The 23938-nt window shown below is 37.8% G+C and overlaps 1 protein-coding gene across 3 annotated transcripts in view; it reads right to left on the bottom strand.

Annotated features, from left to right (window-relative positions):
* The window catches only part of KIF13B (kinesin family member 13B), a 196265-nt gene that overhangs the window by 31552 nt on the left and 140775 nt on the right, over positions 1 to 23938 (bottom strand). For all 3 annotated transcript variants that reach the window (XM_058550417.1, XM_058550415.1, XM_058550416.1), the window contains 3 exons: positions 23564 to 23641; positions 22159 to 22212; positions 12471 to 12582 (listed from right to left, as the gene is read on the bottom strand). In XM_058550417.1, the coding sequence (XP_058406400.1) occupies positions 12471 to 12582; positions 22159 to 22212; positions 23564 to 23641 (244 nt within the window). The remainder of the gene's footprint in view (positions 1 to 12470; positions 12583 to 22158; positions 22213 to 23563; positions 23642 to 23938) is intronic.

Below are 23938 nucleotides of genomic sequence, written 5' to 3'. Positions count from 1 at the left end.
GCAGTCCAAAACAAATGGGACAAGAAACAAAGGAAATGCAAAAGAACCAGAAAATAAGTGACAAAACAGCAAAATTCAGCCCTCATATTTCAATAATTACCCTAAATGTAAATGGATTGAACTCTCCAATCAAAAGATACAGAGTGGCAGGATGGATTAAAAAGCAAGACCCAACAATATGCTGCCTTCAGGAAACACATCTTAGCACTAAAGACAAGCACAGGCTCAGAGTGAAAGGATGGAAGACAATACTCCAAGCTAATGGCAAACAAAAGAAAGCAGGTGTTGCCATACTCATATCAGACAAAGTAGACTTCAAGATAAAACAGGTTAAGAAAGACAAAGAAGGGAAATATATAATGATAAAAGGGACACTCCATCAAGAAGACATATCACTTATAAATATATATGCACCCAACATAGGAGCACCAATGTACATAAAACAACTATTAACAAACCTAAAAGGAGAAATCAACAACAACACAATAATAGTAGGGGATCTTAACACCCCACTTACAGCAATGGACAGATCATCCAGACAAAAAGTTAATAAAGAAATATTAGACTTAAATGAAAAACTGGACGAGATGGACCTAGTAGACATATACAGAGCACTCCACCCAAAAACAGCTGACTACACATTCTTCTCAAGCGCGCATGGAACATTCTCTAGGATAGACCATATGTTGGGAAACAAAGCAAGCCTCAATAAATTTAAGAAGATTGAAATCATAACAAGCATCTTTTCAGACCATAAGGCTATGAAACTGGAAATGAACCAGGAAAAAAAAACTGGGAAAGTGACAAAAATGTGGAGATTAAACAACATGCTACTGAACAACCAATGGATCATTGATGAAATTAAAGGAGAAATCAAAAACTATCTGGAAACAAACGAAAATGATAACATGCCATATCAAACCATATGGGACGCAGCAAAAGCGGTCCTGAGAGGGAAACTCATAGCGATACAAGCCCACCTTAACAAACAAGAAAAAGCCCTAATAGGCAGCCTTAAATTACACCTAACAGAACTAGAAAAAGAAGAACAAACAAAGCCCAAAGCCAGCAGAAGGAGAGAAATAATAAAAATCAGAGCAGAAAAAAATGATATTGAGACCAAAAAAACAGTAGAAAGGATTAATGAAACAAAGAGTTGGTTCTTCGAGAAGATAAACAAAATAGACAAACCCTTAGCCAGGCTAACTAAGAAAAAAAGAGAAAAGGCTCAAGTAAATAAAATTAGAAATGAAAGAGGAGAAATTACAACAGATACCATGGAAATACAGAGGATTATAAGAGAATACTATGAGAAATTATATGCCAACAAATTGGACAATCTAGAAGAAATGGATAAATTCTTAGACTTATACAACCTCCCAAAATTGAACCAAGAAGAAATGGAGAATCTGAATAGACCAATCACAAGTAAAGAGATTGAAATAGTAATCAAAAACCTCCCAAAAAATAAAAGTCCAGGACCAGATGGCTTCTCCAGTGAATTTTACCAAACATTCAAAGAAGATTTAATACCCATCCTCCTCAAACTATTCCAAAAAATAGAGGAAGATGGAACACTTCCTGAATCATTCTATGAGGCCAACATCACCCTGATACCAAAACCAGACAAAGACAATACAAAGAAAGAAAATTACAGGCCAATATCGCTGATGAACATTGATGCAAAAATCCTCAACAAAATATTGGCAAACCGAATACAACAATATATTAAAAAGATCATACACCATGATCAAGTGGGATTTATACCAGAGACGCAGGGATGGTTCAACATCCGCAAATCAATCAACGTGATACATCACATCAACAAAACAAAGAATAAAAACCACATGATCGTCTCAATAGACGCAGAGAAGGCATTTGACAAGATACAACATCCATTTATGATAAAAACTCTCAATAAAATGGGAATAGAAGGAAAGTACCTCAACATAATAAAGGCCATATATGACAAACCCACAGCTAACATCATACTCAACGGGGAAAGACTGAAAGCCATTCCTCTGAGAACAGGAACGAGGCAGGGCTGCCCACTCTCACCACTCCTGTTCAACATAGTACTGGAGGTTTTGGCCAGAGCAATTAGGCAAGAAAAAGGAATAAAAGGAATCCAAATAGGTAACGAAGAAGTGAAACTCTCACTATTTGCAGATGACATGATTGTATATATAGAAAACCCTAAAGAATCTGTTGGAAAACTGTTAGAAACAATCAACAACTACAGCAAAGTTGCAGGGTACAAAATCAATCTACAAAAATCAGTTGCATTTCTATATGCTAATAATGAACTAACAGAAAGAGAGCTCAAAAAGATAATACCATTTACAATTGCATCAAAAAGAATAAAATACCTAGGAATAAATCTTACCAAGGAGGTGAAGGACTATACAATGAGAACTACAAGACATTATTGAGGGAAATCTACGATGACATAAAGAAATGGAAAGATATCCCATGCACGTGGATTGGAAGAATAAACATAGTTAAAATGTCTATATTACCTAAAGCAATCTACAGATTCAGTGCAATCCCAATCAGAATCCCAATGACATTCTTCACAGAAATAGAAAAAAGAATACTAAAATTTATATGGGGCAACAAAAGACCCCGAATAGCTAAAGAAATCCTAAAGAAAAAGAACAAAGCAGGAGGCATCACAATTCCTGACTTCAAAACATACTACAAAGCAATAGTAATCAAAACAGCATGGTACTGGTACAAAAACAGACACACAGATCAATGGAACAGAATGGAAAGCCCAGAAATAAAACCACACATATACGGACAGCTAATTTTCAACAAAGGTGCTAAGAATATGCAATGGAGAAAGGAAAGTCTCTTCAATAAATGGTGTTGGGAAAACTGGACAGCCACATGCAAAAGAATGAAAGTGGACCATGTGCTATCGCCATTCACAAAAATTAACTCAAAATGGATCAAAGACCTGAAGGTGAGACCTGAAACTATAAAACTCATAGAAGAAAATATAGGCAACACACTATTTGACATTGGTTTTAAAGGAATCTTTTCGGATGACATGCCTACCCAGACTAGGGAAACTAAAGAAAAAATAAACAAGTGGGACTTTATCAGACTAAAGAGCTTTTATAAGACAAATGAAACCAGAATCAAGATGAACAAACAACCAACCAGCTGGGAGAGAATATTTGCAAAACATACATCTGACAAGGGGTTGATCTCCATAATATATAAAGAACTCACACAATTGAACAACAAAAAAACAAACAACCCGATCAAAAAATGGGCAGAGGAAATGAACAGACACTTCTCCAAGGAAGATATACAGATGGCCAATAGGCACATGAAAAGATGCTCAACATCATTAATCATCAGGGAAATGCAAATCAAAACAACACTAAGATACCACCTCACGCCCGTTAGAATGGCTATAATCACCAAGACAAAAAACAACAAATGTTGGAGAGGATGTGGAGAAACAGGAACCCTCATACACAGCTGGTGGGAATGCAAATTGGTGCAGCCTCTATGGAAAACGGTATGGAGATTCCTCAAAGAATTAAAAATAGAGATGCCCTATGATCCAGCCATCCCACTACTGGGAATCTATCCAATGCACCTGAAATCAACAATCCAAAGAGGCTTATGCACCCCTATGTTCATTGCAGCATTATTCACCATAGCCAAGAAGTGGAAGCAACCTAAGTGTCCCTCGACTGACGATTGGATTAAGAAAATGTGGTATATATATACAATGGAATACTACTCAGCCATAAAAAAAGACAAAATTGTCCCATTTGCAACAACATGGATGGGCCTGGAGCGTATTATGTTAAGTGAAATAAGCCAGAAAGAGAAAGACAAACACTGTATGATCTCACTCATATGTGGAATATAAACCAACACATGGACAGAGAAAACTGGACTGTGGTTACCCGGGAAGTGGGGGTGGGGGGTGGGCACAAGGGGTGAAGGGAGTCATATATGGGGTGATGGACAAACAAAAATGTACAACCCAAAATTTCACAATGTTAGAAACCATTAAAACATCAATAAAAAAAAAAAAAAAAAAACAATCATGAGAGGTGTGGAGAAGTAGTAGGAGTATAGACAAATAAGACTGGTGACGAACTGATCATTTTGAAGTCAGGAGGGGGTACATGAGGGCACATCACGTTACTTTTTCTACTTTTGTATGTTTGATATTTCCATAGTAAAAGGATTCTTCAAAGTGAGAGCAAAGAAAAACTTCAACATATAAAAGAAATAATTTGTCACTAAAAGATAACTGCTAAAAGCACTGATGATGGATATAATTCACCAAAAAAGACACTAAATTCAGAAGAATGGAGTAGGATTCAAGAAGTAATGATGAGCAAAGCAAAGTGGTAAATATGTAAATCAGACAGAAGTCAAGATGGCGGCATAGGCAGACTCTGAACTCACCTCCTCCCGCGGACACAGCCAATTTACAACTACTTGTGGAAAAATTACTCCTGAGACAGAACTGAAAGCTGGATAAGAGGAACTCCTGCAACAAACGACAATCCTAATTGAGGTAGAAGAGGCAGAAACTCCCTTCTGGAGAGAAAAATGGCCACCTTCACAAGCCACCAGCTTCACGGCCACCCGGGAGCAGCCCAAAGGTATGCAGCTCCCCCTGGAGGAGCGGGGCCCTGAGCCGGGGAGCGGCCCCGCTGTGGGCATTTTGTGGACCCAGCACAATTGAGACAAGTGGCATCATATCTGACTTTGCCTGCTACTAAAACATTGGGGAGTCACCCCAGAAAAGCTGGTTCACAAAGAAATTAAAACCAGCTCTTAAAGGGTCCACGCGCAAACTCGCCTGTTTAAGAAAGCAACCGAAAATCACCAGAAAGAAAGGTGCACAGTGCTTTGGTGAAAAGAGACTCACCTGATAGGCTCTGAGTGCATTGCTGTGAGAGGTGAGACCTCTCCAGGGACTGGGACATTGGCGGCGGCCATTGTTGTGGCCTAGTGTGGGCGTGCTGACACAGACGCCATTGGAGTTCTCCCTGGGGCCTGCTAGCCCAGGTCTGCCACACCCACCAGAGCACCGATTTACTTATTTTTTTTAAAGATTTTATTTATTTATTTATTTTCCCCCCAAAGCCCCAGTAGATAGCTGTATGTCATAGCTGCACATCCTTCTAGTTGCTGTATGTGGGACACAGCCTCAGCATGGCCAGAGAAGCAGTGTGTTGGTGTGCGCCCGGGATCCGAACCCGGGCCACCAGCAGTGCAGCACGCGCGCACTTAACCGCTAAGCCACGGGGCTGGCCCCTAGAGCACCGATTTAATCCAGCTCAGCCAGGGCAGGCAGCCCACCCTAGAGACTGGCCCCACCCAACAACAAGCCCTCAGGCAACTTTTGGGCCTGCATAGATTGGTGACTGGATTCTCTGCAGCCTGGCAACTGAGCCCACTTCAGTGGGGCAGGGCGCGCATAAGGAGCGGGTGGAGCGTGGGAGGCTCCTACCTGACAGAGAGTTCAAACAAAGAGCGCTAAGGATGCTCACTGATCTGGGGAGAAGAATAGACGAACTCAGTGAGAATGTCAACAAAGAAAGAGAAGATATAAAAAGAACCAATCAGAAATGAAGAATACAATACTGGAAATGAAAACTTCACTAGAGGGACTCAAAAGCAGAGTAGAGGATACAGAAGAACGGATCTGCAAGCTGGACAAAAGACTAGAAGAAATTACCCAGCTGAACAGGTAAAAGAGAAAAGAATTAAAAAGAGTGAGGACAGTCTAAGGGACCTCTGGGACAACATCAAGCACACCAACATCCGTGTTATGGGTGTCCCAGAAGGAGAAGAGCGAGACAAAGGGGCAGAGAATCTATTTCAAGAAATAATAGATGAAAACTTCCCTAACCTAAGGAAGGAAACAGACATCCAGGTACAGGAAGCACAGAGAGCCCCAAACAAAATAAACCCAAAGAGGCCCATACAAAGACACATCATAATCAAAATGTCCAGAATTAAAGATAAAGAGAGAATCCTAAAAGCTGCAAGAGAAAGACAAGTTACATATAAAGGAAACCCCATAAGGCTATCAGCTGACTTCTCAGCAGAAACCTTGCAGGCTAGAAGAGAGTGGCACAATATATTTAAAGTGCTAAAAGGAAAAAACTTACAGCCAAGAATACTCTACCCAGCAAGGTTATCATTCAAAATGGAAAGAGAGATCAAAAATTTCTCAGACAAGCAAAAATTAAAGGAGTTTGTCACCAAGAAACCAGTGCTACAAGAAATGTTAAAGGGACTGATTTAAGGGGAAAAAAGAAGACCGCAAAGAGGAAAAATTATCTATTTCCATGATAAGAGGGTAATGGATACGAATGCACAAAAAAGAGGTTAGATATGATATCAAAAACATAAAAGGAGGGAGGAGGGGAGTTAAAGAGTAGAGCTTTCAGACAGAGGTCAAACTAAAGAGACCATCAATTCTGCATAGAAGGAGAAAGGAACAGAGAAGGACTACTAAAACACTGAGGAAAAAAAAAGTTAAAAAATGGCAGTAAGTACATACTTATCAATAGCTACTTTAAACGTCAATGGACTAAATGCTCCAATTAAAAGGCACAGGGTGGCTGACTGGATAAAACAACAAGACCCATATATATGCTGCATACAAGAGACACACTTCAGACCTAAAGACGCTCACAAACTGAAAGTGAAGGGATGGAAAAAGATACTCCATGCAAACGGCAATGAAAAGAAAGCTGGGGTATCAGTACTCATATCAGACAAAATAGACTTTAAAACAAAAACTGTAAAAAGAGACAAAGAAGGGCATTACATAATGATCAAGGGAACAATCCCACAAGAGGATATAATACTTGTACATATCTACGCACCCAATGTAGGTGCACCTAAATATATAAAGCAGTTATTAACAGACATAAAAAGAGAAATAGATAGTAACATAATAATAGTAGGGGACTTTAACACTCCACTTAGACCAATGGATAGATCATCCAAACAGAAGATCAATAAGGAAACATTGGCCTTAAATGACACAGTAGAACAGATGGACCTAGTAGATATATACAGAGCATTCCATCCAAAAACCAAAGAATACACATTCTTTTCAAATGCACATGGAACATTCCCCAGGAATGATCACATATTAGGCCACAAAACAAGTCCCTCCTCTGGAGGGATCACACTCCCTGATTTCAAAATATACTACAAAGCTATAGTAACCAAAACAGCATGGTACTGGCACAAAAACAGACACACAGATCAATGGAATAGAATCAAAAGCCCAGAAATAAACCCACACATCTATGGACAGCTAATCTTTGACAAAGGAGCCAAGAACATACAATGGAGAAAAGAAAGTCTCTTCAACAAATGGTGCTGGGAAAACTGGATAGCCACATGCAAAAAAATGAAAGGAGACCCTTACCTTACACCATACACAAAAATTAACTCAAAATGGATTAAAGACTTGAATGTAAGACCTGAAACTATCAAACTTCTAGAAGAAAACATAGGCAGTACGCTCTTTGACATTGGTCTTAGCAACATCTTTTCAAGCACCATGTCTGACCGGGCAAGAGAAACAATAGAAAAAATAAACAAATGGGACTACATTAAACCAAAAAGCTTCTGCACAGCAAAGGAAACCATCAACAAAACGAAAAGACAACCTAACAATTGGGAGAAGATATTTGCAAACCATACATTGGATAAGGGGTTAATCTCCAAAATATATAAAGAACTCATGCATCTCAACAACAAAAAAACTAACAACCCAATTAAAAATGGGCAAAAGACCTGAACAGACATTTCTCCAAAGAAGATATACAGATGGCCAACAGACACATGAAAAGATGTTCAAAATCATTAACTATCAGGGAAATGCAAATCAAAACTACAATGAGATATCACCTCATGCCCATCAGAGTGGCTATAATTAACAAGACAGGAAACAACATGTGTTGGAGAGGATGTGGAGAGAAGGGAACTCTCATACACTGCTGGTGGGAGTGCAAACTGGTGCAGCCACTATGGAAAACAGTATGGCGATTCCTCAAAAAATCAAGGCTAGAACTACCATATGATCCAGCTATTCCACTGCTGGGTATTTATCCAAAGAACTTGAAAACACCAATGCGTAAAGATACATGCACCCCCGTGTTCATTTCAGCATTATTCACAATAGCCAAGACTTGGAAGCAACCTAAGTGCCCATCAAGGGATGAATGGATAAAGAAGATGTGGTACATATACACAGTGGAATACTACTCAGCCATAGAAACGATGAAATCCAGCCATTTGTGACAACATGGATGGACATTGAGGGTACTATGCAAAGTGAAATAAGTCAGAGAGAGAAGGTCAAATACTGTATGATTTCCCTTATTAAGTAGTAGATAACAACAACAACAAACACATAGAGACAGAGATTGGATTGGTGGTTATCAGCTGGGAAGTGGGGAGGGAGGAGGGCAAAAGGGATAATTCGGCACAAGTGTGTGGTGATGGGTTGTAGTTAGTATTTGGGTGGTGAACATGACGTAATCTATGGAGAAATAGAAGTATAATGATGTACACCTGAAATTTATACGTTATAAACCAGTTATGCAATAAACAAAAAATTTTTAAAAATATGTAAATCAAGTAAGCGTTGATTATAATTTAAAAAAAAATTTACAGAATTTTAAAACAAGGTAGTACTCTATGACCTAGTAATTTCACTCCTAGGTATTTACTCAAGAGAAATGTTCACAAAGAAGCCTTATACAAGAACAAGCTTTATTCATAAAAGCCAAAAACTGGGAACAAACCAAATGTCCATAAACAGGAGAACTAATTAAAAATTGTGACAAATTCAATTGTGATAGTGAAATATTTCTCAGCAACAAAAAAGAATAAATTACTGATGCATGCAACAGTATGGATGATTTGAACAGACATGCTGAGCAAAAGAAGCCAAACACAAAGAGTACATATCGTATGATTCCATTTATGTAAAATTTAACAGGCAGAACAGGCAATACTAATCTGAAATCAGAACACTGGCTGACTGTGGGGAGTAACTAGAGTCATAAATTTTCTATATCTTGATTGGGGTGTAAGTTACATGGGTAAATACAATTGTCAAAACTCATTAAATATGACCCATAGTCAAGAAAAAAGCAGTCAATAGTAATAGACCCCAAGATGGCCCAGGTACTGGATTTAGCAGATAAAGACTTTACAGCAGCTTTTACACACAGGTCCAAGGCTGTAAAGAAGAATATGGTCTTAATAAATGTACAGATAGGGAACACCAGCAGAGAAATTAAAATGATTATAAAAAGAAGCAAACGGAAATTCTATAACTGAAAAGAATAAAAACTGAAATAAAAAATTCCCTGGATGTGCTTAACAGAAGACTGGAAATGGCAGAAGAAATTATCCAACCAGAAGAAATAAGAAGATAAAACAATGAAAAATAAAAATTAATAAAGAATAGAGCTTCTCTGACCTTTAGAGCAATATTAAGCAATCTAACATATCTGTAGTTCTAGATTCTCAGAAGGAACAGAAAAAGTGAAAAGGAGGGGGGGGAAATTTAATGAACTAATAGCTGAATACTTCCCAAATTTGTTAAAAAACCTCAACTTACAGATCCAAGAACATTGGTGAAACACAAGCAAGACAAATACTAAGAAAACTATACCTAAGCACATCATTGTCCAACTACAAAAAATAAAAATAAAGGAAAAATTTTGAAAATAAACAAAGACACATTACATGTTGGGGTTGAGGGGGGAAGTGACACAAATGAAGGCTAAATTCTCCTTAGAAAAGAAGTCTAAAAGATAATGTAACATCTTTGAAGTATTGAAGGTAAAAAACTATCAACCAGAATTCTCTATCTAGTGAAAATATCCTTTTAAAAAAAAAGAGAAATAAAGAAGGAAATTCTCAAAAGGGGAGAGCATTCTTCTCCAGGAGAAATGCACAATAAGAAATAATATAGGATATTCTTTGGGCTAAAGAAAAACGACAGCAGATGAATATCAGATCTTCAGGGAAGACTGAAGAGTGCCAGAAATAATAAATATGAAGGAAAACATAAAAGATTATCTATAGTTTCTTAATTTCCTTGAAAGACAAGTGGTTGTTTTAAACAAACCGAATAACATTGTAAAATGGGTTCATAACATCTGTAAAAGTAAAAGATACAACAACGTTAATACAAAACAAGGGAGGTAGGGGAACAGGTAAATGGAATCACACTGTTGCAAGGTTCTTATATTTGTGTAGTGGGAAGTGATAAATTATTGATTTTAAGTAGACTGTGATAAGTTAAGGATACATACTAGAGTCCTTGAGGAAAGACTTTAATAAACAAACAAATACATACAGGTATACCAAAAAGCCAAAAGAGAAATTAAAACCAAATGCTAAAAAATATTTTTCAATTAGCCCAAAAGAAGGTAAAAAAGAAGTTACAGTGAAAAAAATAAATAAGAAAGCCAAATAGAAACCAATAGCAACAGAGCACACATAACAATATTAGATGTAAAAGATCTAAATATGCCAATTAAAAGGTAGAAATTGTCAGACTAGATTAAAAAAAAAGCTTGACCTAACTATATGCTATCTGTCTACATGACAATCAGTTTTAATTTAAAGACAAATATAGGCTAAAATTTAAAAGACTGAGAAAAAGATACACCAAGTGAACAATAAGCAAAAGAAAGTTAATGCAGCTATATTAATATCAAACCAGACATATTTCAAAGTGAGAGTTTTACCAAAGACACAAAGGGACATTTCTTAAGGAGAAATATCATCTGATCAGGAAAATATAACAATCCTAAATGTGTATATATCTACTAACATAGTTTCTAAATGAGGGATGTAAAAACTCATATAACTAAGGAGAAAACAGACAATTTTCACAATCATATTTGGAGATTCACTGCCCTCTCACAGTGACTGATAGAACAAACAGAAAAAAAACACCAGTAAGGATACAGAATATTTGAACAACCACCTGACCTAACTGATATATATAGAACACTATGCCCCAAACAGAATAGACCTTCTTTTTTTTTTGCTGAGAAAGATTCGCCCTGAGCTAACACCTGTTGCCAATCTTCCTCTTTTTGCTTGAGGAAGAGTTGCCCTGAGCTAACATCTGTTGCCAATCTTCCTCTCTTGGCTTGAGGAAGATTAGCCCTGAGCTAACATCTGTGCCAATCTTCCTCTATTTTGTATGTGGGTAGCCGCCATAGCATGGCCACTGACAAGTGACGTAGGTCCGTGCTCAGGAACTGAACCCAGGCCACCGAAGTGGAGTGCATTGAACTTAACCACTAGGCCATGGGGCCAGGCCCTAGACCTTCTTTTCAAGTGCACACAGAATGTTCATCAAGACAGAATATAGTCTCAAAAAATTTCAAAAGATCGAAACATTAAAGTCTGTTCTCTGATCATAATGAAATTAAGAAATCAATAAGAAGGTGATCCCCCCCAAATATACGCAAATGAATTAACATGCTACCCAATAACCCATGAGTCAAAGAATAAATCAGAGGGAAATTAGAAAATATTTTGATAAGAATGATAATGAAAGCACAACATGCCAAAAGTTGTGAAATGCAGAAAGAAATAATAGAAACCAATGAAACAGAAAAAAACCCAAATGTTGGTTCTGTGAGAAGACTAAGAAAATTGATAAACCTGTCTTACAAGTATTCAAGAAAAACAAAAAGAAAACAAAAATTATCTATATCAGAATAAAAAGAAGGAACATCACAACAGATCCTATAAACATTAAAAGGGCAATAAGGAAACACTAACATTTATGAAAATTAATTTAATAATTTGGATGAAATAGAAAATTTTCTGAAAGACATAACCTAGGAAAACCGACTCATAAGGAAATACAAAAAAGTTAAATAATCCTACATTAAAGAAATTGAAGTGACCATTTAAAATCTTCCCATAGAGAAAATTCCAGGCCCAGATAGTGTCACTGGTGAATCCTGTCAAATATTTATGGAAGACATAATACCAAGCTTACATAAACTGTTTCAGAAAAAAAAACAATGAGGAAATATTTCCCAAGTCATTTAATGAGGCCAACAAAAATCATGATACCAAAACCTAACAAAGACATTATTATGAGAAAAGTACAGACAGATATTCATCGAAGAATAGAGACACAAAAATCCTAACAAAATAATAGCAAATGGAATCAAGCAAATATAAAGGACAACACCATCATGATCAAGTGGTATTTATCACAGGAATGCAAGATAAATTCAATATTCAAAAATCAATGTAACTCAACACGTTAAGACAAGAAAGGGAAAAACTCAGATGGGCATTAACTAGTAGGATAGAGGTTACCTGGTAGGAAATTCTGATTTAAACTATTTCTGAAAGATGTTCAAATCTCATCACAGTGATTGACAAACGAAAATCTAACTTACCTGGGTCAGGAGAGTGGTTATTTTGGGGACAACCAGGGAGGGAAGGGGCGACTGGAGCTACTCCCCTGGAAACCAAGGTTTGTGATACATCTTGTTGACTTTCCCACCGGCCCTATTATGGACAACATCGGTTATTTTGATTCAAATCAATCAATCAATAATAAATCTAAAGATATTTAAGAAAAAACTGTTATATATTCCTAAAGCTTTATTGCCTTTATAGGACATGATAAATTTGATTACTTAAGTAATTTTCCTCTTGTACTTTCTATCTTCTTTATAGTATTAATTTCCCTAACACGAATGGTATCTCACATTTGGATATCCCCTCCAATTTATAATTTACCGTCTCCTCACTTCTATCCTAACATTCTTTCTACTATATCACATTGCTTCCCACAAAATACGTATATATTAAGACATTCCTTTTGAAATCCTCTCTTAACATTCTGCTTCTTAGGTTGTTTCTGCTCTTCTGCCTCAAGATGCTCTTCCCACTTCAGATTCTCAACTGAAACCCAGGAACAACTCTAATGTTGTCAAGTGTCTCTTCTCTCCTCTCCAGGAATGCATCTTTCCATCCATTCACACATTGCTCGTGAAAGTAAAAATTCTAGAACAGTATATTACCAAGCCTCTCATTTTTAACAGATACTAAAGATAAGTTCTAGTTAAGCCCAAATCACCAAGTAATCACAAGTTCCCAATAACAGAAGTCTGAATTAACAAGTCTGACTGTACTCTCAACTTTTTAAATTCCCATTTAAAAGATTTCATTGCATAATAAAAGAACGATGCCAGTCAGGTGATGGATTGATTTGCCATTCTAAAGCTTGTGGTAAGCCATAAAAATGGTGACACCATCAAAGCACTTTTAACATCAGTCCCATCCAGTAAAGAAATAAACCCCAACCAAATGTTACAAGTACAGAAACCAGTAATGGAGATGAGATGCAAATCTTTTAAATGCTTTTAGTTCCCTTTTGATCCTTTGATAATCACTGAGTTCTTTTTCACCGGAGTTAAGTAATGGTATTTTATATTAGTTTAAGCTAGTATTCCACAGATGAGTGACCCTAACAATTAACCTGAGTTTTCATTAGTAATCGCCTGCAAAGCAAGTTCTTCACTGCTCCTGAAGATGGATTGAGGAGGAAAGGCCTCTTAGGTTTCAGATATGTATTGGAAACCTATCTGCTTTTAGCAGCAACCTAAGTACTGATCATAAAATCAATAAGCCCTAAGTGATCTGGATCCTGTTTACCTTAGAGAACATCACTTTTCCTTAGGAACTCTCTCAGCACTTGATATTTTTAAAAACGGTATGATGTTTAGCATTAGGAAGTAAGGAAACAAAATACATATGAAGAGATGATTAGGGGAACCATGAACTCTGAAATACTTCACTGTAGGAGCATTTGTGTTACTATGAATCACACACTGATTTACATACTTTAATGTTTCGTTAATGTTTTTTTGCATTTAAATTTAATTATCTGTCTGGGAAACAGCAGCTTTGTGTACTCTGAGACATCACAATCAGGGGGCTGAGCACTAAGGTCGATACTCTTTGGAGCTTCTCAGAGGAAGAAGAGCCTTATGCTTTGTTTACAGTGCTAAGCTCATGCAAGGCTGTTTTGAAGACAACTTCCTTAATTTGAGAATAAATTTATTTTCATATTTTAGATTTTTCTTCCTTGTTTGGCAGCTGACACTGGCACTCTGTCCCTTAGGAAAACTAAGTAGCCAGTTTGAAGCCAGCACCTCAGCTGTTTGGTGTATAATGGTCCAATGACAAATAATGCAGGTTTCACCTCTTCCCCAAGGCAGACTCGGGGCTCTGCTAGCTTCCCAGGTAATTTTTCCCAGCTGGCACTCCCATACACAAGGTTACTACCAAATCAGAATGGAAGCAATAACTTTTACTGTCTCATATATTCAAATATCTCAAGTGAGAACATTTGAAAGGATGCACAGTTCTTATATATCGCCTTAGCCACGTTGCTAGCCCCACCAGATAATGAAAAATAGAGACATATTCACTTCATCCATCTACCTTAACCATCACCTTAAATCTTGAGGAATTTCATACGCTAACTGTTCCCAGCTGTCACCAACCAGAGACAGGAACACAGAGTATCTCAAATCGCTCTGGGACAGAACGGCTCTGCCTCAGAAGGAACAACAAATTTGGATGATAAACTGGGTACAACAGTCTTCCTCCTCTTTCTGACACCCACAGATCTCTGGAGAAACACTTCACTGAAATCACTCACTACATTCTTTTTTCCGGCAGTACATGTCCATTCTCTCTTGCCAGAAATGAAACCTGTGGTTCAGGGTCTAGCTACACACACTGCCCCCCAGGGACAAGGTAATTGGTGTCTTTCCAATAAATTTCATATGCTTGGCTGTTCCAGAGTTATTCTCCCTTTACTGAAATGTTGGGGAAGAAAAAAAGGAAGCATCCCAGTTATAGGTACCTCAGAGGGAGATGAATTCAGGACAGTGAATAAAAAGGACATGGCCAGACTCTGGACCTTTCTGTTCTCTTATGAGCTCAGCTCTCAAAGTGGAAGACTATGTTTTTTTGTTTTTTTTTTTTTACTTCTACCACAGTAATCTGCACCCCACCACCTGGAATCTAAAAAGATCAATCCGTGATCTGATTCTAACATTCTGCATGTCTATCAAATTTCAGAATAAGCCAAGATGAGGAGATACAAGAGAGAAAGCTCTGACTTTGTTTTGGATCCCTAAACTAGCTTTATACTTATTAAGGACTATTTGTGCTAACAGACTGAATTCAAAGAAATAAAATCCTATTTGAGATAGCAATTATTCTCAGCTAGCACCATGCTTCAAGGCAAAATGGAACAGAGGAAAACACAGGAGGCTCTCAGCTAACTTGAGGATGTGGCTTGGTCCCTCTTGCGCACCTTCAGTATTCCTGTTACAGCTCTTCTGCCAGACACAAATTCTTTGGGTTTTCCGAAAGGAGGTCTATTTTTGATCAGGAAAGTGACAAAGAGGTAAATAAAGAGAAGTGCCAATGACATTCCAGATCCAAAGATGGCTTCTAATGGAACTAAAGAAGAAGTGACTCATATCTGGCACCAGCCTTCACCAGCTCCACGCTAAATAATTGCAGTTTTCAGGAAGGTGATGTAGCTAAAACACACAATTCAGTTTTGTTAACTGAATATTCATTTAGGCTTTTGGCTACTTTTAATCGGATCAAAAACTCCTATCAGAAGATGACAAACACACTATCTTACCAGTTTATTAAAAAATATAATTCCATCTAAAATGGCTTTAGAAATACCAATATTTTTATGTTGACAGTGTTCATTGCATTGCAAAACATCTCAATGCACAGCCAATTTTTAGATTGGAAAAACATACAATCTACTGAAATTAATTCTGCACCTAAATATAAATCCACCTTCATAAACTGCTCATAAAAAGTTTGCTACACTTTCATTATCTCTCTAAAAAATTTGCCTTAAAATAATGATAAAATATCCAGTAATAGTAAATAGCAACATCACTGCAATTGGGAATATTTTATATTTTTAATTGAAAAGCTTATCAAGAGTGATTTCTTTTAGGCTCTAAGGTGAATTTAAAAGTTGGGAGTAGTTAATCAAATTCAATTTATCTTTTTAAGATTAATTAGTTCATCAATTCAATCTTGGTGGAGCTCAGCAAAACAATTCCAATTTTAATATGTAGTGAGCATCAATAAATAAGGGCATGCAAAATATGGCTGGCCAAATCCAAAGTGTTACAGGCCAAACTGTGAGACTGTTTTTAGTACCTTACCACTTCTCACCTCCCCGAGAGCCCTAACCCTATCAAACTCTCTGTTCCTACCTCCCTGTCACATCTTTCAGGGTCACTTTGCTCCCAAGTGACTAATGTTCACCACGATATTAACTGAAAATTAGGAGGGAAAGGAAGACCTGAACCTACTCTGTGGCCTCTCCCTGCTTCTAAACATTATTTCAACCAACTGAATGCTCTGATATTCCACAGGGGAAGACACAGCACATCAAATTCTGTGGTCTATAATTCTGATTTTGTAATCAAGATCAGAGGGGTAGACACCTAGATTAATGGAACAGAGTCCAGAAATAGGCCCACACAAGCTTGCAAGGTAGATGTAACTAACGTAATTATAATTTTCAATTATTTCAAAACACGTTTTCTAGCATGTAAAGCATCATCAAGTCCAGGTTAAAATTGTATTTCTGACTCGACTCTCTTTGCATTCAATACTTTCATGCAAAACACCAAGATGGTCCTGTTGAGCCAAGTTCTGTGGTGTCAAAGGACTGCCCGAAGCACTTTTGCTATTTTCTTTGCTCCTTTGCCCCTTTCCCATGCTTAAGAAAAGGACATCTTACAGGTTCTCAAATACTTATTTGTATTATTTGTTTCATATGAATTAAATCCTCACATTCCAGAGCCTTCTAAATTCAGTAAGATGCCTTGATTCCTGGTCTCTTTTGACAGATACTTTTACAGTCTTAGACCCAGGTAACAAGGAACATTTGAAAGGAATCGTATATACTGACTACCAATGTTATTTCTACAAAAGAGTAAGAGCCAAAAAATTAATACAGTGTCAAATTTAGTCATCTTATAAAAACTACATTTAAAAAGGCATTCTTATCTCAAGGTAACAGCAAGTCTAATAAGTTTCAGATAGTAGGACAGTACTTGTAGCCCACTTATTAGGAAAACCTACTGGATTAATTACCTCTCCCTGGATCTCTGAAAACTGAAAAATGCAGGAAGTCCCCAAAAGAAAAGAAAAAAACAGCATGAGTCTTGGGAATTCCACAACAATTTCTTCAGTTATCTCTCCTTTAGGATTTGTGTGCAAGTTGTTACAGTTAAAGCCACTGGAGACTTTCTCAAACCACTACATACAAGAGAACAAAAACTTTTAGCTACTTAGAAGAGTAGAGAATAAAATTTTTGCATTTTAATTTATTTAATTTTTTAAATAGGTAATTTGTTCACATGACCCAAAACCCAAATAATATAAAAAGGCACACAGTGAGAAGTCTCCTACCTCCACCTCCACCTGCTCAGTCCCCCATATATTTCCACTCTCCCCAGGCAGATAAGTAAGGGCATTAGCTTCTCATATATACTTACAGGGTTTCTCATGCATATGTAAGCAAATCTATAAAGAGCCACACACACTTCTCTCTTGTCCCCTCCTTTTATAGTACAAAAGGCAGCATACAGTTCTGCACTTCATTTTTTTTTCTTTCTTTATTTTTTTGTGAGGAAGATTGCCCCTGAGCTAACATCTGTTGCCAATTTTTCTCTTTTTGCTTGAGGAAGATTGTCCCTGAGCTACCTCTGTGCCAATCTTCCTCTATTTTGCATGTGGGACACCACCACAGCATGGCTTGATGAGTGGTGTGAAGGTCTGCACCCGGGATCCGAACCTGCAAACCCCGGGCCACCGAAGGGGAGCACACACACTTAACCACTATGCCACGGGGCCAGCCCCCTGCACTTCATTTTTAATCACTAAGTATATCCTGGTGATCTTTCCATATTAGTACCAGGAGGGATTCCTAATTATTTTTACAGCTGCATAGTATCCCATTTATATATTTGGTGTGCGTGTGTGTGTGCATGCAGATAAAACAAATTTAACCAGACCAAACCAATGGCCATTTAGTTTATTTCCAGTCTTCTGCCATCATAAACAATGTTGCAGTGGGCATCCTTTTACATATGTCATTTCACATGTATGTAAGCACTGCTGCTGTATAAACGGGGTTAATAGGATTTGGATGATTTGTATGTCAATCAGTTTAAGCACTACTCAATCCCGACGAATTCTATTACAAGTAGCGCTAATAACACATTTTGAATTCAAGGCAATGCCATAGTTGAAGATATTTTTCATTGTTTCATTTAAAAGGCCACAGGAAGAAGCTCTGTTCTTTGCTGCTAGTAGGGGGGAGGATGTTTCTTTTCTCACTACTAAGAAAATATAATTTTAAGAATATTTATTATTCCTAAAAATCTTTTAAGATGCTCTGCTTTAGATGATAAAATTACTGAGGGGCCCCTCATCTGAAAATGGAGAGGCTGCTTGGTTCTCCCGACTGAAGTGAACCTGGACTCAAATTCTCTTTGCTTAGTATTCTTTCCACTTTGTTTTTTAGCATCGTAGTTATAATTCTCCATCACCTGAATTTCCTTATTCATTAAACAGGTCCATCCATAAAAATCTGTCTTAGAACAGTTTTCCTCTACCTTTCCCCCAAGTGAAAAGCAAAAGGTCTCTAATTTTGATATGTGGACATTCATTTAGCCTGCTGATCTGGACACAAGTGAGAAGTCAAGTGATGCCCAGGGTGACAGTGATGAGACGTGGACTGAAGTCCCACTATACTTGGTAACCTTTCACGGCCCCTGGGTGCCAAGAGTTCAAAAGAAGATAAAATGATGGTTCCACAGCTGAATTGAGAGCAAAGTTAGTAATGGCAGGCTGGCACCTTCTGTTTTCCCTGACAAAACTTCCACTGTTTGTCAGAGGGTGGGGACTGCTGTGGTTGGGGAGAGGTGTGAGAGGCTGAATTTTAGGGAGATTGCAAACTGTTGCAATGGGAGAAAAGAGTATTTAACTTTTTTGAGGTGTATGACAACAACTCAAAATATATACTGAAATAGAGTAGAGAGATCCACATCCTTGTTGCTGTGATGGCACCATGACATCAGTAACATCTGAGAGGGTGGAAATCAGACATTCCTCATCTTCACTAAGTTACCCAGGGACCTCAAGAAATCAAGATGACTAGAAAACAGAGGATCCTGGTAGAGTAACAAAAATGTGTAATGTTGTATTTATTTATTTAATATGACATGTCCTGCTAAATTCTCCCCAACCCTCCGTAGAAATTGTCCTGGGACTGTGACATCCACAATAGTCTTTTCAGCCCTCTTCTTACGGTCTCTGAAGAATCTGGAGGGAGTCCTTCTTAAAATATCTTTCTCCCCCAGTTTCCAAGCCTCTCCCTCCAGGGTCTTCTTTCCTCTCTGAGGACTCTTCTCAGTCTCGTTGGCCAGCTTCCTTCTCCTCCTGGGCCTGCCCCGCAGTGTTATCATCACACTCATAGCTTCTCCTCCTGGACCTGCCCCGCAGTATTATCATCACGCTCTCATAGCTTCTCCTCCTGGGCCTGCCCCGCAGTGTTATCATCACACTCACAGCTTCTCCTCCTGGACCTGCCCCGCAGTGTTATCATCACGCTCTCATAGCTTTTCCTCCTGGGCCTGCCCCGCAGTATTATCATCACGCTCTCATAGCTTCTCCTCCTGGGCCTGCCCCGCAGTATTATCATCATGCTCTCATAGCTTCGCCTTTGTGATCTAATCCTTCACACTGTTTCAACTATGCCCTGAGCTCCCAAATCTGTTTTCAGCCCAGGCTTCCAGATCTGTGAACTGGCATAGATATCTTATGTCAAAAATTGAACTAAATCATTTTCTTCCCCAAACCTGCCCTCCTGTGGCTCATCTCTCTACAATGTCATCCAGAAACCTGGATGTCACCCTAGTCTCCTCCCCGGCTCAACCTCATTCTTCATGTCCACAGAGTTCTAGTTCTATGTCCTTAATATATCTTGAATCTCTCTTCCTCCCCCTCCCCACTGCTGAATCCTCTCACCTACCTGATCTCTCTCCTCTCCAATTAAAATTTTTTTTCACACTTTTGTATTGATAACTGTATACATTTGTAGCGTATATATTATTCTAATGTAATTTTATAGACCATAGCCAGGAACACGAGTGGGGTTTAGATGGATTCTTAAAAAAACTTTCTGATTCAAATTTAACCATGTTACTGTCCTGTTACTCCTTCAGTGGCTACCCAACTCCCCCATTACTCCTTGGCACATAATGTTAGAACTTCTAAAACAAGCCTCCTTCCTCCGGGTTCTACCCCACAACACACCCTCCACCTTACTCACGATGCATGTACTGTCATGAATACAACAAGTTTTTTCATCCCTCCATGCTTCTGTTCACACTGTTGCTTCTACTCCTTCCCTGCCTGAGTGGACATTATCATCTTTCAGCATTAAGCATATGGGCGGTTATCTCTTCTCTGGAGCCTCTCTTGATCCCCGAATAATGCCTATGAAAGTGTGCACTCCCTCCTTTTGGCTCCTGCTCTACCTAGTCATACTTCTATTATACCGTCCATGTTCCTTTATTCCATTGATTTGGTGTAGGTTAAGCACAATAATTTTCTTTCAAGTAGAAACTATTATTTTCTATATTTTCCCCCATTTAAACAGAAGGGAACTGCGAGGAGATAGAAAAGCTGAAGAAATTTTGGCCAGTTCTTTCAAGACACTTATAATGTAATTGAGAATTTGGGTTAGATATATTTCCAGAAGAACACAGAAAGTCATGTTTTTTCTATAAATATATTTTCCTTAAAATATTTCATTTATTTACACTTAAAAATAATGACACAACCAATTTTCCAAAAACTCTGCTTTGTTCAGGTAATCGCAATCTATGCTATGCTTACCAAGAATTAATCAAATCTATCACTGGACCAGTATAAAGGAGTACTAAACCCTAGCACACTTTCAGAGACATGGCAGGTGATGAGTAAACTGATGAGCTGGAGAGCAATTTATATCTATAAACATTGATTGGCAGGTAGGTAGATAGACAAATAGATGGAGATAAACAGATCTCTCACTTTTAAGATATAGGCTACTAGTAGCTTCCTGAAATAAAACTTAGATTTTAAAAATGAGTCTAATTATTCATCAACTTTAGTGTTCTTTTTCTTAAGTTTTTATAAGGAAAATTTCAAGCATATGCAAAAACAGAGTATAGAGGACTTAATAATAATAAAGAGTAGTATAATGAATCTCACTCAGCTTTAATAATTATCATTAAATAGCCAATCTTCTTTTATCTATACCCCAACTCCTCCCCCGAGATTATTTTGAAACAACTCCCTTATATCAGACCATTTTATATGACACTGTTCACTTTTAACATCCTCAAGGGTTAAGATATTAATACAGAGCATGTCGCCCACAGCTGACAGGACTAGTGTCTAACCAGGTCTCTCAAAAGATGTCACGCACAAAACTTTGATATGTGACATCCAGTTATGACAATTTTGAGTGTGATACCTTTAAGTAAATAATAACGAATTATCTATGCTTAAAACTCTGTTAAACTGGCAAAAGCTATATTAACAAGTAAATAAATAAATTCCAATGAACAAAATTTCTGTTCCCTTATTTTTCTTTCTTTTAACAAATAGTATTAACTTCTTATTCCTCATATCAATCATTACACCAATATTTTACCATTAAAAATCTGATTAGAAGTTCCTTTTCTGACACAGCAGGAAAAATGTTTTAAACAGAAAAACGAACTTCAGCAACAAAATTGGTTTTTAGCCCCTAAAAAAGTAGAGTAATGAGAAGTTCTAGTAAATCTTAATCTAACTGGTAGATAAAAAGAAATGAACTCTAAACACTTTGCAATAAATTTCACATAGTTTAGGAGAGTAGGAGAAATTGTGGCATGTAAAATTAGCATGTGGAATTTGAGAGGAGGAAAGTTAAATGGGAAATAGGTCTAAGACTGACAGAAAATAGTTATAAACACTTACCTTGTTGCTGCCTAGACTGTAGGATGGAATGAGATCTTGTCGGCTACCAGACAACTGAAGAAGAAATAAAGAGGGGGATTAGTCCTTTATGTGTGAAAGTACATAAATCTACAGTCCTGGAAACACGAGACTTTGAAAACCAAATTAACAGAGTGTTAAAGCTGGATGGTAGCAGAGAGGCTGTCGAGACCCAAGTCGCAAACTAGACTTAGTGGCCTTCAGGACACTGTTATTTTTTTCAGGCACAATTATTTTTTTAAAAAATCGAATTGGTTATCAACAATTTTAAGATGGGAGGTTTGCATAAGATCAGATATCCAGTTCACACTGAGGCAATAACCAGCTGGGCCTGAGAAAGAGCTACGTCATTTGTTTTTTCCCTTCTATTTAAAGGAGACCAGGTTACTGTTACCTTACCAAGTCCTGACCTTACCAAGTCCTGATCTTATGACTTCTTTCTCTACGTATTTGTAGCAAATGTATACACACAAACTGTTTTTAACCATAGGATTCTAAATACCAAATCCCTGCATATATCAGTACATTTTAATACATCATCTTCGAAAGGAATGAGAAGATATTTACCTTGGATTAAAGTGATATTTCTCAACGTTTGAGAACATTCCCAGTCTTCCAGCCTGAGACCATTACTGACGTCGTTCAGTCACTCGGCACGTGTGTGCTCCAGTCTGATGCCCTTCCTCCCTCTCCCTACTCTCTCTCACACTAAGGCTAAGGGTCAGCTGCTCTTTAGTACAATGCTTGTATCATGGTTTTTCTTGATGCAAAGTTCAGACAAAGGTGTAATATTTCTCATATCTACATCTTTATCAAAAGTAAGGAAGGAGAGATAAATCACAGGGCCAAGAGCATATTTCTTTGTGAAGAATTACCATATGCTTAATATGCACATAAATTATATCTATGTTTTAAAAAACAACAACAACAAACTTAAGACACTATTATGAAAGAAACCTATTTTATTCATTTATACTACCCTGGATGGCCTATAAGCAACTGAGTTTGTAAACATAATCCAGACTTCTCTTCAACTTAAAAGTAAGTAAGTTAAGCCCAGAAAACTCAAACGGCTTGCCCTGGGCACTTGGCTAGTTTTGCTTTAGTTCAAAAAGATTCACTGAACCCCTGCAGTCTCTGCGCTAGGCACTGGTGATATAAAGATAAATGAGGAACATCTGAGGGACTTAAGTGGCTACTTTTCCTATAATGTTAGTAAGGACAGTGCACAGACCCTACAGGGGAGAGAATGGGGGGACTTAAATCAGTTCAGAGAAGGAAATGATATCTGAGATGAGATTTAAAGGATGGAAAAGAGCTATCCAAGGGAAGAGGAGGAGAGAAAAAGATCCCAGGCAGAGACCAGAATGGGGACCCACGTACTCACTCTGTTCACATTTGGAGAGCTAATACTCCTCCTACTCAGCTTCCCTTTTCCTGTCAACTGTTCCTTCACTGCAACTTCCTGTCAGTCAGAAAATATGCAGAGGAAAAATACACATTAGAGACACACTCCCAAAGCAACACTATCTGAAGCAGGCTTTAAGAGCTGCCGTCTATACACACATTCGTAGTTCTTTAAATAATGGCTGTTACTTCACATGACAGAATGACCCAATTGCAATCACTGTGGAATACTCAAAGTTAATTATATAGCTGATGGGTTACCTACAGCATTCTTTTCTTTATCTACTGACGGCCCCCTTGGCTGGCCAGAAGTTACTCCCAGGAGAAAGACAATGAAAATTAGACCATTCACTTT

The sequence above is a fragment of the Diceros bicornis genome, chromosome 11 (genome assembly GCF_020826845.1).
Source record: "Diceros bicornis minor isolate mBicDic1 chromosome 11, mDicBic1.mat.cur, whole genome shotgun sequence".
Lineage (NCBI taxonomy): Eukaryota > Metazoa > Chordata > Mammalia > Perissodactyla > Rhinocerotidae > Diceros > Diceros bicornis.
This window is presented reverse-complemented; position numbering and strand designations above follow the sequence as displayed.